The following is a 14,683-nucleotide window of genomic DNA, read 5'->3' as shown; positions in this document are numbered from 1 at the left end:
ATTGGGGAGATTCAAATTAGCCAATATGATAGTGGCTTTAAAGAAATGTCTCACAAAGATAGATCATTCCAAATGTATAGTTAAATCTGAGTGATGATAACCACCACAGCTTATTACTCCCAATATATTGCAGATAAAATTGTAAGTCGAGTCTGAAAGATAACATGGAAGAGTTTCTTTGTCCGTCACTAGATTTACCTTCAGTCTGTAGACCAAAGCATCCCCAGACTCACTGAAATGAATAAATTTTAATAAAAAAATTCTATTAGCTTTTTTTTAATCAAAACTTGCCATGAAAATGATCAGAACTAAAAAAGGGGCTACATTACATAAGGAACCACGGTCTCAAGTGTCTAATCAGATCAGGACAAAAGCACTTGCCACAATAAAAAAACCATAAAATAACCATTCAATCTTTCAATTTCTGTATATTAATGATCACAAAACAACAAAGTCAAAAACACATTTTCAAGTTAAATACAAATGCTCTTTATGGTATAAACGTAATATCTTTAATCTACATACATAATATACACAAATGTACAAGAATGGCATAATTTCTGTGTTTTTCTGTAACCATTGAGCAAACATTCTGTCACAGAGCAAAACCAGACCACAGTCACAGCTTGGGGGTTGTTTAGAAAAAAAAAGTGCACAAAAACAGCATAAAAAAATTTTGTCTCAGGATTTAATCCGACGACAAAGGGAGCCAATCTGAGTGATGCAGCTGGTCACCGCAGCGGGTACTGACTGTGTGGTTTCACTTCGCCATGAGGCCAGAGCCTCCAGAGAATCTTTGGGGTTGCAGGGTGCCAGGTCATAAATGGCATAGACAGCAGACAACTGCACCTCCTTGGGCACACCTACAATCGTAAAACAAATGGTTGTATTGAGGTGTTAGAACTTATAACCCTAAGGGTTAAACAACTTTAAAAGATATAAAAAACTAAGGCAAGCCATTTTATTTTTTTACTAAAATATCTTTAATTTGCTATTACTGTTGTGCTTCATGAGTAGATGTGTAGTACCTTCTGTAATCCCATGTTTTCCAAAAAGGTTTATAGCTTTTGCAACGTTTTGGACTGATTTGCATAGCATCTGCTTCATTCCTAACTGACCAAGTCGTCCTGGAAAAATGAAAGGGGGGAAGAAACCAACTTGGTAATACAAATCTTTTAAAAGGCTGTTTTTTATATGATTTTTTATATGATTTTGAGACTTTATGCTATTGTTAATGACATTTTGACTTGTAGTGCTGTTATAAAAAGCACCATCAAGCCCCCAAAAAGTTAATGATACTAATCATTAAAGACCTATAAAGTAGAATTAAATATATTATTAATGAAATACTATTAAATATTATGTTTAATAATTAAACTAGTTTCACTCTATTTTGATTGTCCCTATAACACATTCTGTTGACTCTAAGGAACGCCTACATGTCTACTAACTCTGAGTGTTAGTAGAGTGTTAGTAGAGTATTAGTAGACTGGTAGGGTTAGGGTTAGATTAAGTTGACATGTAGTTGTAAAGTTTTCTTATAGTCAGTAGAATGTCTGTTGTGGCACCATTAAAATAAAGAGTTAACAGATATTAAGGAGTCTATTAATAATCTGAGAGTTGGTTGACATGTAGTTGCAAAGTTATTTAACTTTACATAAGTTAACTTTACATAGCAGAAAGTTCAAAAGGGATCATCAAAATAAAGTGTTACGAGGGATGGGCGATATGGACTTAAAATACATCACAATATTTTCTGCCATATATTGCGATAACGATATCAATGACGATATAAATATAATACCATATTCACGACTGTTTTTGGCTACAAGTGATAGCTGCATGCAAAGTGAAATGTACCCTTCATCAAATAGGCTCCTATAAAATACCAATTACCATAAATAAAATAATTTAAAAAACAGTACAAATCCAAACACCAACCCTTGCAGAAATGGAAAAGTTGCATATATGTTTCTTTCTGTAAAAGTGCAGATAATGTTTAAATAGTGCAACTATACTGAAAAACATCACAGTTCAAATCATCTGCAAGTTTGAAATGTAAAAAAACTAACAACGAATAGTTATAGCTACTAGGGCTAAACGATTAATTGCATTTGCGATAATATCGCGATATGATGAAACACGATTTTGTAACCGCAAAAGCTGTGATCACACTGGTCACGTGACACGCGAGAGAAAAGCAGTCTGCAGATCAAGCATCAACTTGGCACGCTACGCATATAGGTCTGGCATACAGGAAAGAACAGTTTATTTTTAATGTATGTGATATTGTGTTATTATTTATTCTCTCTCCAACAATTCTGGATCGATTCAGAGAATTTCAGAATCGAGTCTGAGCTTAGTTTTTAAACACAGATGCGTGATGACAGTGTGCGTGCTTTAGAAACAACCGTATTCTGCTTTCTCACACACACACACACACACGACACTGCTCGAACCTTCCGAAAAATAATCTTTCATAAAGTTCGGGGTTTAAGCGAATTACAAGGCCAGTCGCGGGCTTCATTGCACAGGTTTTGCAGCTTTGATGTTACTCTTGCAGTGCGCGGCCTTGGCCGCCGGAATTTTCCTTACAAATGCTCCACAAAGGCATTATTCAGGGTTTCCCGCAGCACTTTGTAACTAAGGCGGCCGCCTAAGCAACACACGCCTGCCGCCTTAAAGGTATAGCGGAGGATCTTTCCGAATTTTTTTTAAAAATGCACATGCGCCTATTAAACGTGTTGAGTGACCGAGGACTCAAGACATGATATGCAATGGAGAAGTAGTTTGTTGCATTTGTGTAATAAATACTATGGTGAACACATTATAATTATCGAAAATTGAACACACAAGGTTTTAGAATATTTCAGCGTGATACCATTTACCATTTGGTCATAAGGCTACTTTAGACAAATTGAGATGTTTACCGTGTCTACACGGTGCATGACTTGTGCGAGGGCTAGCATCGCTAATCATAGCTTACATTAACTTTTACTAGCAGTGATTTTAAATGGATTTCTCCAAATAGCATGACAAACTTTACCTGTCTAGTAACGTTAGAATCTTCGCGACTGCGGCATCAGTGGGAAGCCCAACCTGTTCTTTTAGCGCACGCCAGCGTGTGAAATATTCACCCAAAATCACTCTGGTCTTGTTTCTATATTCTGCAGCCTTTCTCTTCTTATCATACACTTCGTATACATTTTTTCTTTTTCGACCCTCAGCCGTTTTCAAAGGAATGGCTGAAACCGTAACTCATCACACATAATACACCTGAAAGTGCGCATGCGCAGAAGGGACGAGCACGTACGATGGCCTTACGTAAACATATCACCAGAATGATTGACACTTAGGTGGACCAATAGTATAGGCTACCCACCCGGAAAAAGAAAATCCTCCGCTATACCTTTAACTACGTCGTCAAAAAAATTATATGAGCGATATCTGCCGAGTTACCCTATCCTGTTTTCTCCCTTTCAATCTTTAAGTATGTGATAAGCCTTCGTGTTTGCTTCAGTCTTGTTATCAGCATGTTCTTCCGCAGCGGCGCCAAGCACGTCAGAACAAACAGAAGACAGTGTGTCTGTGTGTGTGTGTGTGTGTGTTCATCTGAGCCTCATTGGTCTGTCACTGCTCGTCAATGTCAGAATATTTGAGATGACCAATCAAATCAAAGTAGGCGGGCTTTATGTTCTCAGCGCGAATTTTAGCAGAGCGCCTCATAGACAGGAGCGACTCGACGCGCTTCAGTTTACGGTCGGTCAAGTGCGAGATAAGATATAAGTTGCTTAACTAAACATTTCCTATTTGACAGTTTTTTTAGGTCATAAATGTTAAACGAATCACAAAAATAATCAGGCAAACTAATAAGCTTTTGTCTATTTCCGCCATTTTGAACTGAAAATAGACCACTATGTGACGTGCTCCTGTAATGTAACGTTAGCCTAATAATTAGTTTACTGTCATTGTGAGGGGACAAGACACATTAACCAGGGTACCCACGGGATCTTAAAAGCATTAAAAAATTATCTCAAATTAAGGCTTTAAAAGCCTTGAATTTGGTATACAAAGTCTTGGATTTCGTTTCAAAGTTATTATATATTTTTTGCCTTAACTATGATTTACTAGGATTAAGCTCATACCATAACAAAATTAACTGTTACTAAAAATTCATGCAACGTTGAGTGCACCTCACACTCCACGTCATAGCAGAAAGCTCGAAAGCGTGCGCACCTTTTCTATGGTTACTAGGCAAGTGAGTTAGGCTACAGAACAAGATAGTAACGTTAGCCAAGCGTAGTTTGTCGTCTGAAATAGGAAAGTTTAATCCGCTGTGGCCACAAATGCCAGAATTCAATCATTTAACCCCCAAATCAGAGCTTTTCTGTTAAAAGAAAAGTCTTTTCAATAGTAGCTGGCAACCATGCGCGCACGCTCTCTAACTTACACTGCTGAAGAAGCGCGGATGATCTGAAAACACAAAAAAGCTGGAGTTCAGCAATCTTCATTTGATATTTTCAACTTAAATTGAAGTGTCATTCAGTCGGTCCATGTTCTGTCACGAGCCGCTTGTGCTGTTTGTGCAAACAAAATGCAGGCTGATATCCAGCTGTGTTTTTAATGTTGATGCAATGTTTTCCGAATATCCAAACGATTTCAAATGTGACATTGATTTTATACAACAGTTAAAAACAAAACAAAAGGGTAACATTAAGTGATTTACTATATTTAAAACAGTATAGTCAGGCTTACTGCTCTATTTTGGAACGAAATCTGTGGCTTTGAACGAATCGTGAGATTCAATGAATGACTCGATGACTCACACATAAAGACAATGAATTACCGCAACCTACTGGCGATTTTAATATAATATTTGTATTAATATTAAACGATTTTTAACATTGCCTATTTATTGAACATTGTTTTATTTAAGGAATTATTTATTTTTCAAGGTATTACAAAGGTAAAAAAATGAAAAGGAAAAATTGATTACAACAACAACAACAATATTTATTTATAAGGCACTTTTAAAAACAACCAAGGCTGACCAAAGTGCAGGATGGAATAAAACAAAATAATGAAAACTACCAACAAAGGAAAACACAACAATAGATAAACCATAATTACCAAAATTAAGCAGTATTAAAGGCCAAGGAAAATAAATATGTCTTTAAAGAAGATTTGAAGGAGGAAACAGACGAGGCTAATCTAATGTGGAGAGGTAGGCTGTTCCAAAGTTTAGGGCCCGCAGTTGCGAAGGCGCGATCACCTCGCTTTTTAAGTCTAGATCTAGGCACGATGAGTAGACATTGATCGCTAGATCTCAGACTTCTAGAGGGAGTGTACGGGCGAAGTAGATCAGTAAGATACTGAGGGGCCAAATTGTTGAACAAATAATAAAATTTTAAAATCAATTCTAAAGTTGACAGGTAGCCAGTGCAGTGATGATAAAACTGGGGTGATCGACTCGTACTTACGGGTCCCAGTGAGAAGTCTAACAGCTGCGTTTTGCACTAGCTGTAGACGGGAGAGGGAAGACTGAGAGAATGTGATGTAACAAAAGCATGGATTACTGTTTGGAAGTTACTCTTGGTTAAAAAAGGTTTCACTTTAGAAAGTTGGCGAAGATTAAAAAGCACGATCTTACAACAGCACTGATCTGTTTATCAAATTTTAGGTTATTATCGAACAGAAAGCCCAGATTTCTAGCGCATTGAGTTTCACAAGGTGCAAGTGGACCACGTTCAGCATCAAGAACACAGTTTTCCTTGGGCCCAAATAAAATGATTTCGGTTTTATTTTCATTTAAATTTAGAAAATTACTTGACAGCCAAAGCTTAAGTTCATTTAAACAGGCAAACAGTGATTGTAAACCATTTTTGTCGTTATGTTTTAACGGAAAGTAGATCTGAGTATCATCAGCGTATAAATGAAAGGATACTCCGTGTTTATTAAAAATGGAGGCCAGAGGTAGCGTATACAGGATAAACAATACCGGGCCGAGGATTGATCCCTGTGGGACTCCACAATTTAGAGGTAGACTAGAGGAGGACTGATGACCAATACGAACACTAAAACATCTGTTGGTCAGATAGGAACGAAACCACTGTAAGACTGCGCCACGAAAGCCTACAGATATCTCCAGACGTCGCAACAGGATCTCATGGTCAACTAAATCAAATGCGGCGCTCAGATCCAATAAAACTAAAGCAATGGATTTACCAGAATCCGTTTCTGTGAAAATATCACTTGAAACTTTTAAAAGGGCAGTTGCAGTGCTGTGTAAAGCTTTAAAACCGGATTGAAAAGTTTCATGCAGAGAATTTACAGGCAAGTATGATTGTAATTAAGTCAGTGCAACTTTCTCAATGATTTTAGAAATAAAAGGTAGATTAGAAATAGGACGGAAGTTAGAAAGAGACGAAGGATCCAAGTTTGTTTTTTTTAAGATATGGCGTCACCACAGCAACTTTAAGACTGTTTGGGAAGGAACCAGTAGACAGGCACTTGTTAATAACTAATAAAAGGCCAGGACCGACTAAAGGGGCCATGTGTCAGAATTGAGTAAAAAATATACAAAAAATTAGTTACACGGATCAAAAGAATGAGAAGAAATAAGGGCGATGGTGTCATTAAAAAAATGAAAAGTTATAGTGTTGCAGAGATATCAACCTGAATTAGCATGCTAAATTACTAGCCCCGGCCCGACAGATGTCATAATACCAGTTTCGGCCATGGGAGGCGGTATGCGGGCAACACCAGCCAAACTGCAATACACGAATAAGTCGCACGGCTTGTGGGCGTATTTGAACCTGATGTCAATCGTGTCTTCGTGTGGAAAGTACACCCCACTACTACAGTTCAGTTCAGGGAAGAGAGCGAAAGAATGGCTGAATCCCTTGGCAAGAGAACCTTACCACAACCACCCGCTGCAGGGGGAAAAAAACGCGCTCGGAATCACAAATAAAATCTGATAAAGGAGCAGAACCAGAGTTAACATTGGCACTGCTTTCCATCGTTGGAGACAACTAATGGAAATGAAAGAAATGAGATTTGACTCCGAACTTGCAACATTTCTTTTGGATTGGTAAGTAAGATTCTGTTAGTATTTCGCTAGAAGTTTGTTTTATATGTTTGTTTAGTTTTTTCGGGAAGTTATAACATAGAAATGTATCGAAGGCTGTTCGATATAAGTTCTAAAGTTAGCGATGGCTACATTGAAAGGTGTAATGAGAACTACGTGAGCTATATCATGTTTACTAAATTGCTTTCCTGAGGTAAATCTGACATATTTGTTCTCCAGCTATGTTATTGACCTCTGCACACTGATTAAAAAAATTATTGGTCTGTATTATGTATGAAGAATACATTTTGGTAAGTTGTAGCATACTGTATCTTTCAACAGTGTTCGTGTGTTTTTACTATTACTATTAGCTAGTAGAGATGATCGGTTCACGTGCGCTAGGGATCTGTCGTGTAACGTTAACATTTACAAGCGCCAAAACGGTATTTTTTGTTTGAATTGCGTTGACAGAATCGGTGACGGTGAATTCGTGAGAGTTGGAAGCTCTGAATGGCGCTAGCTTGGTCAACAGCAGCGAATGCTGTCTGTCAAATTAATGTAGCCTAATTCAAACTAACAATAAAAATGTAATATGAACAAAACGAATATGAACATTAGATGGTGAAGGGGAGTAGCTTGAAGATGTCATTTAAAAATCACCTGACATCAACCAACGTTCCTCTGGACTCAAAACGTCCTCTATTAGGAGTTGGCTCGGCTATGGCTCTAGGGTCGTTGTGAAGGTAGGGGCGGAGCATAGAGACTGCCTTTTCTCGTTTGTTACTCTAGAGTACATCAATTCACTTTCTGGAGGTAGACTGCCCCAATCTGGTATGGAATGTGGAGTATGAATTGTTTGTTTTTTGCGGATATTACACAAGGCACCTTTAAAGGGGGCAAATATTGACCCTTAATGTGGAAGTAAAGTAAAGTGGAAGGGGGGTGCGGCACTCTAAAAAATTGGAGAACCACGGAACTAAGGAAAACGGATATGTAGAATTGCACAAGTGCAACTGCTAAAGAGTGCAATGTCAATAATTTCTCATAATCTTAATTGAAGGAATTACAAACCTGCGCACATATATTCAAACGCACATAACTATAGAATCAATTCTTAATGGGCATGTGAACGCCATCAGCGTCTATCACAGGTTCACGTTTAAAGTCTGTTTAGAGAGAACGGTGTCATCTTAGCGGCCCCTAATTTAATAGCAAATGATCATTTAGACGGAAGTGAATCAATCAAAACTAACTTTAGCTGGAAAAAACATTTTTCAAGAGCCACTATAAAACCAAACCAATCTCTGTTACCTTAAATTATATGTTTATCTCTGTAAAGCTGCTTTGAAACAATCTACATTGTTAAAAGCGCTATATAAATGAGGATGACTTGACTTGACTTGAATTGGCCTAGAGAGAATAATTATTATGATTATTAAAAAGATATAAGACTCAAGTTTCAGTATTTGTCTTAATTTGTGTCAGGAGTTATGCAATTCCAATTCTGCGTGGTATGTTAAACTCTCTCGCTCGTTGAGTGTGTGAGAAACACTGAGCGCTCACTGCAAAGTGACAGCAAGTCGTGCGCCTCACACTAGTGTTTACTGCGCGTCAAATACACTGTGATTTATTGAGATGAACTGATATAGTGGGATTTACGGATCACTTGACGGAGAGCGAAACTCTCAAGCGCTCAGTCAGTGTTCTGCGAGATGGGAGGGTGAAAATCTATCTGTGTGTACCAGTTCCAGAATCTATCTGTGAGTACCAGTTCCAGATTGTAGAGGTAGTAATGGTGTGTTCACACCGAACGCGAATAGAGCGTCAAATACGCGTCTAGTTAGACGCTTGAACATTCGCTCGAGTTCAAATTTTTAAACTTGCGCGGAAGACGTTCGCGGCAAACGCGTCGCCCAATTCGCGACGCCCAGTGCTAATGATGCTTCTATTCGTGTCTTTGCATTGACTTTGTATGTAATCTACTCGTGCAATTAATTAAATTCGCGTTCGGTGTGAACACACCAGTACCTGTTTAGCGATAATTTTCTCCTCAGCTTAGGAAGACAAATTCTTATCGTGAGGAAAAATTTTACCAGTATGTCACAAACGATAATATATCGCCCATCCCTAAGTGTTACCATAAATTGTATAGATTTAATTATTTTTAAATTTTAATTTAATATTAAAACAAACTAATAATTTAAACAAAAACAAAAAAACCCTCTCATTTAATGTTACTTTGAATAAACTAAATACTTTCAGTATTAATCACTTCATGCGAATAAAACAACTTACCGATCAATCGCAGAACAGCTGCTACAGAAACATCACGGACTGGGGATTGCTGAAGCCTTGACTGTGTCACCCAAGTGTTCATTACGGGCCATAGCTCTTTGCTGTTGAAAAAAAAAAAGTCATGAGAAATATATCAATTATCAATTCTATATTATTATTATTATTATATTTATTATCCATTCTTTTAAATTATTTAACATTCTGTACTTGGTAAATAAATATACCCAATAACATAATCATGCGTCCACTTCCACTCCATGTGTGTACACAAGAGATCCAAGGTATATATATATTCCCAAGCAGTTGGGCAAAGGTCGTGACCATGACGATCATGCTTCTGGAATGTCAAAGTTTTGTCTTCTTGAAGTGCCTTCAATGTGTTGCTGATCAATTCTTGGATGTCATCAGGAGGACTCTAAGAAATATTAGGGAAAACTGTTAAACTGCAAGATAATTAAATGATTTAAACTGTATGTTTTTATCCATTGAATTAAAGGATACAAAATTAAACTGTTCTGTGCCCTCTCTTTATACATATGATGTCCAGAGGACAAATAGCAGGGTCAGGAAGGAAATGACAGAATCTATTGGCTTTGTAATAATAATTATTGGTAATAGAATGAATCATGGTATTTGTTTGCGCCATCACAGACTGTAAGCAAAAGAATGGGCAATGAACCATACCTTATCCCAGTGTAGATATTTAGTTAGGTAATCCAAACTGTCTTCATCTGATTTAAGCTTGGCCACTGTATGAATGGCCTTGCACAAGGAGGTCTCATGGAAAAGCACACTTGGCCATGTTGTGACCATGAACAAAATTAGCTTGGAGGCATCAGGAAAATCTGTGAGTGAAGAATCCGGATCGAATCAATGTCAGTAAATCTCAGACATGCCATGTCTCTGAAATAGGGATGGGACGATTACCAGTTTCACTATAAACCACGATAAAATGTACTGACGGTTAGTAATATCGTTTAAAATTCAATTATCATTAAAACCGTGTTTTATTATCACGATTTTAATAACTCACTATAAATCCTGTCCAGCCAGCAACAGTCTGATGCATGAGCGCAATGTTGGGGTTTTTCTTTTTAATCGAGAAGGAATGGCGGAAGGCGGTGACCGTGCTCGGGAGATTTTTCAGCCTTTTAAGAGGATCAAATCTGAGGTGTGGTCATATTTTGGCATTTACAAAAATCCTGAGGGAAACTTAATCGAGGATGGTCACTCTGTCTGCAGAACATGCTCAAAAAAAGTCGCTGTGATGGGGTAAACACTTCAAATCTGCCGAGCCGTCCTGTGTGACCATCATCCACTTTTGTAGCGAATGCAAGGCAAGTTAACTTTAACCTCAATACTAAAACTGCGTCTGGGAAGTAATTTGGCACAAAATGTTGTTTTGAGTTGAAATATTTTATCTCACTCACTTGAAATAAACTTGAAGCTTCCGCGAAGACAAGTTCGCAGCAATAAGTGGATTTGAGCCAAAGACGAACGAACAAGTTCCAACAAGACTATTAAGAGTGAAATTTAAGAGATAATAATGTATATTCATTGTACTCTTATTACACTGATTTTACCACATAATAATGGGGACATATTGAATAGAGATTAATGTCTCTATTCTTACCTGTTAAATACATTTTGTACAGTGTACAAAACTCGTCCAGACAAGATGATCACAACAATATTATCAAATTCTGTGAACAATAAATCAACTCTGATTTCATTTTTAATACAATCAAAAACAGAGACGCAAGATGACAAGTTGTATTTGAATGAAATGAGAGCGCATGGATGTGCGCTGAGTTATAATGCGTTGCTATTGACGACGGTCATTATAAGGAAGGAAATGCCACAGAATAGAATCTTGCTTTAAAGTGCATAGAGCTGCTTGTTTTATTTGTTGTTTGTTGATTCTCAAATATAAAACTTGTTGAAATGTTTTCAGTGTGAGCATCAGTTCTTTTTTAAAACTTTCATCTTGTTTTAACAAAACCGTGATAATATTGATAATCACGATAATTTCGGTCACTATAATCGTGATATGAAATTTTCATACCGTCCCATCCCTACTCTAAAAGTCTACTTACATTTAATAATACCAACACTTAAAGCAGGGATTCTCAAATCTGGCCCTCACGGTTCTTTTTCCTGCAGAGTTTTGCTCCAAGGATAATAAAGGTTTTCAGGATTACAAAAAAATGATGGGAAGGCAAGTTAGTGATTTTCCTTACTCTACAGGAAAATGGACCTCGAGGGCTAGAGTTGAGAACCCCTGACTAAAAAGGCTAAACAACTAAAACGACACATGTTTAATAAACATACCATATAGATATAATGGGAAAAGTTGCTGTAAACTCACCCTCTTTGAGAATGTTGTATGCAAAGGCATGGGCTTTCTGATAGTCCCCTATCTGGCGACATATTCCGATGTAGACTCTACACAGAGCTTGTATATTTTCACGACTCAGAATGTTCCTCTCAGTCTTTAGTTTAGTCAATATGGCAGACAAGAGTTTTTCTGCTGAAAACTAAAGAATAAGAAAAAAAAATGCAGCTTTGAGGATATTAATGCACACATTTGCATTACCTAAAAAAAAACATCTGACTTGTGCCAAGCATAAACACGTACCTGATTTTCACAGAACTCAGCAATTACAGCCTTTTCTTCATCAATCAAAATCGGCACCTGAGATATTCTCCCAAGAAAAACATGGCTCTTAACAACAGGCAAAACATCAAAACAGGAAATTCCAACTTTGGCCAGTGCTTCCGAGATTTTACAATCTTTGTCCACTGTGTTGTTGTCTGGCTTTTTCTCAATTATCTGCTGACTGCTTTTTATTTCTTGGTGAGATTGGATGGACTCTGTTTTAATAACCATTTGATGATCCTTTACTTGTTCTGCAGGAAAATCAACACCAGGAGGAGCAGGTGAACAGTTATCAAGTCTGAGTCTTTTAGCACTTTTTGGCAAAAGCATGTTCACACCTGTCTTTTTTGGTTTCTGCTCTGTTTTGGTAAAGGCAGTAGATGAAGAACTGATTGTTTTATTTCCTGATATCTGGTTAACAGAGGGAGGGGGTGTACCATTCTCATTGCCAGCTCGGTTCAGGTTGACGTTCCCACGGAGTATGTTTAATGTGCGGGCTTGTGCAGAGAGGTCAGGATACATAGTATCCAGCATCTGCATGGAGTTTTCCTGAGAAGCAGCTGGAGGGGAGGAGGATAAGGCAGATGACGGGAGCCTTCCTGGGACCGGAACAGCATGTTTTGGAGTAGCTGATCCAAACTGAAGTGGTGAGGAGGGAACTCCACAAGACGGCGATGGAGTGGTCAAGCACGGAGACATTTTTGAGGCATCCGGAAGAGCTGAATCAATAACAGGCACGGAAGGTATTGTCTTAGGAGACATTGGTCCATCTGTTGGTAATCCAGAGGATATTGAAGTAGGCTTTAAAGGAGTGTTATGTTTTCCAAACCTTGGAGGAGTAGCAGTAAGTGGCATAACCACTGGAGGTAGGGGTGGACCCATCTCTGTTCGAACCCTTCCAAGAGATAAACATGAGGTTGGTGTAATATGAGTTTGGGTGTGGAGACCTGGAGCAAGGGAAATATAGTTACCTTTTTCAAAGGTAGAATATTCTGCATCCAGAGTACCTTGGCATGGTGTGCTGGTATCCTCAAGACTATCTACTGCAGAATCTCCTGATGTTTCCTTGTGGTTATAAACATTACTGACTAGATTTTTGACACAAGGACTACAGGTATCAGTTGACATCTCCTCTGCCTGTTGAGATTCATTATTCATTTGCACTGATGTTTTCCCTGAGATTGCCGAATCATTTTCTTCAGTATCCTTAGGGTTATTTTCTTGACTCAGAAACTTTTGAACAGTTTTGTCATTTTCTGACTGCATATTCCCAGGAACATTATCCAATTCTTCTGAGGGGATTCTTCCTTCTGACCTTGTGTGAACACCCCTAACCTTTATCTTCAAACCAAAAAATCCTTCATCTTCTGATGATGATTCTTCAGTCTCTGAGGTTCTTAAAGGGCATGGACCTCCATTTACTCTTGCATCCAAACTTTTCTGATCTTCTGTAGGTGTTGAAACATTATCCTCAGCACTATATTCAGATTGGTCAGCCTTGCCAGCCAGTCGTTTCTTGATTTCATGAGTTGATATATCTGCAACAGCCTTCATTTCTAGTGGTACACAACTCTTTGATTCCTTATTGTCAATACTGTCTAACTTACTATAGTTCACATCATGTGTTAAAACGCTCTTGACATTACTTTCCGATGTCAAATTGGGCTGTACCGGAGAAGTTTTGCTTTCTGTAGATTCAATAGAATTGCTGTGCACTAGCTCAGAGTTTATATCCTGCTGAGGATCTGAGTTTCCCAACAGATCTTTAAGATTATTAGCGATTTTTGTATCCTCCAATTTTGTTGTGTCATCATTTGGATTCATCGGCGGAAGTTCTACCACGGTTTGTATGGTGTCACTTTCTACGGAACTTTCCACACTGTGTCCATTTTCTATACCTGACTTTGCAGTTCGACTCTGAGTGTTGGCCTCACAGCCATTCGTTCCTTCAAACATATTCTCTACCTCCATGTGTTGGCTGTAAGACAAAGTGTTTTCAAGATCTAAATTATCAACAGATAGAGCTGATCTTGCTTGAGTGTTTAGGGACAAAAGTACAGAAGATTTTTCCACTTCTTTTAGCAATGACTTCTGATCCTCAACATCTGAAGGTTCTAATTTTGTGTTGTTTTGAAGAATATCTTTTTGTAACCTTGACAGTGTTTCTGGTTTTCCATTATCTGATTGATTGTCCTGTTCAGTATCGGACATTGGTTGGTCGTCATTTACATTGACCTGGAAGAACAAATGAAAAATGTTACACTACATCTCTTCACCACTACTGGTCATACAGGAACATCACGGTTACATTTTACAAGTCAGTATTAAATGATTTAACTAAATGCCTTAGGCAACATCATTGTTGAATCTCCATGGATACCACTATATTTGAGATGACATGCAATGCTTCACATGTTTTTTGTCAGTAATTCAGTCAATTGCAAATGACTTGTATTGTGAATTTCTACGGCACAATTTCTGTAGGCTGAAATTAAATCTTGTGTAGATGTCGGTGTGAAACTTCATATATATATATATATATATATATATATATATATATATATATATATATATATATATATATTCATATATTCTTCGCAATGCTTTCTCAACATATCTAAACTGATCTCATTAGAAAGTTTTAGAAGGAAATATTTGTTACA

The 14,683-nt window shown here is 37.7% G+C and overlaps 1 protein-coding gene across 2 annotated transcripts in view; it reads right to left on the bottom strand.

The window, feature by feature from the left end:
- Positions 1 to 465: 465 nt before the first annotated feature.
- ice1 (KIAA0947-like (H. sapiens)) overlaps positions 466 to 14,683 on the bottom strand; it is a 28,176-nt gene continuing 13,958 nt past the window's right edge. For both annotated transcript variants that reach the window (XM_077207276.1, XM_077207284.1), the window contains exons 15-21: positions 12,000 to 14,255; positions 11,730 to 11,898; positions 10,046 to 10,206; positions 9,586 to 9,776; positions 9,362 to 9,462; positions 1,029 to 1,127; positions 466 to 863 (exon numbers count right to left, since the gene is read on the bottom strand). In XM_077207276.1, the coding sequence (XP_077063391.1) occupies positions 682 to 863; positions 1,029 to 1,127; positions 9,362 to 9,462; positions 9,586 to 9,776; positions 10,046 to 10,206; positions 11,730 to 11,898; positions 12,000 to 14,255 (3,159 nt within the window). In that variant the 3' untranslated portion in view covers positions 466 to 681. The remainder of the gene's footprint in view (positions 864 to 1,028; positions 1,128 to 9,361; positions 9,463 to 9,585; positions 9,777 to 10,045; positions 10,207 to 11,729; positions 11,899 to 11,999; positions 14,256 to 14,683) is intronic.

The sequence above is a fragment of the Siphateles boraxobius genome, unplaced genomic scaffold (genome assembly GCF_051911475.1).
Source record: "Siphateles boraxobius isolate OS27281-9 unplaced genomic scaffold, OSU_SipBor_1 12, whole genome shotgun sequence".
Taxonomy (NCBI): domain Eukaryota; kingdom Metazoa; phylum Chordata; class Actinopteri; order Cypriniformes; family Leuciscidae; genus Siphateles; species Siphateles boraxobius.
The sequence above is the reverse complement of the archived record's forward strand: the minus strand, read 5'-3'. Positions and strand labels throughout refer to the sequence as shown.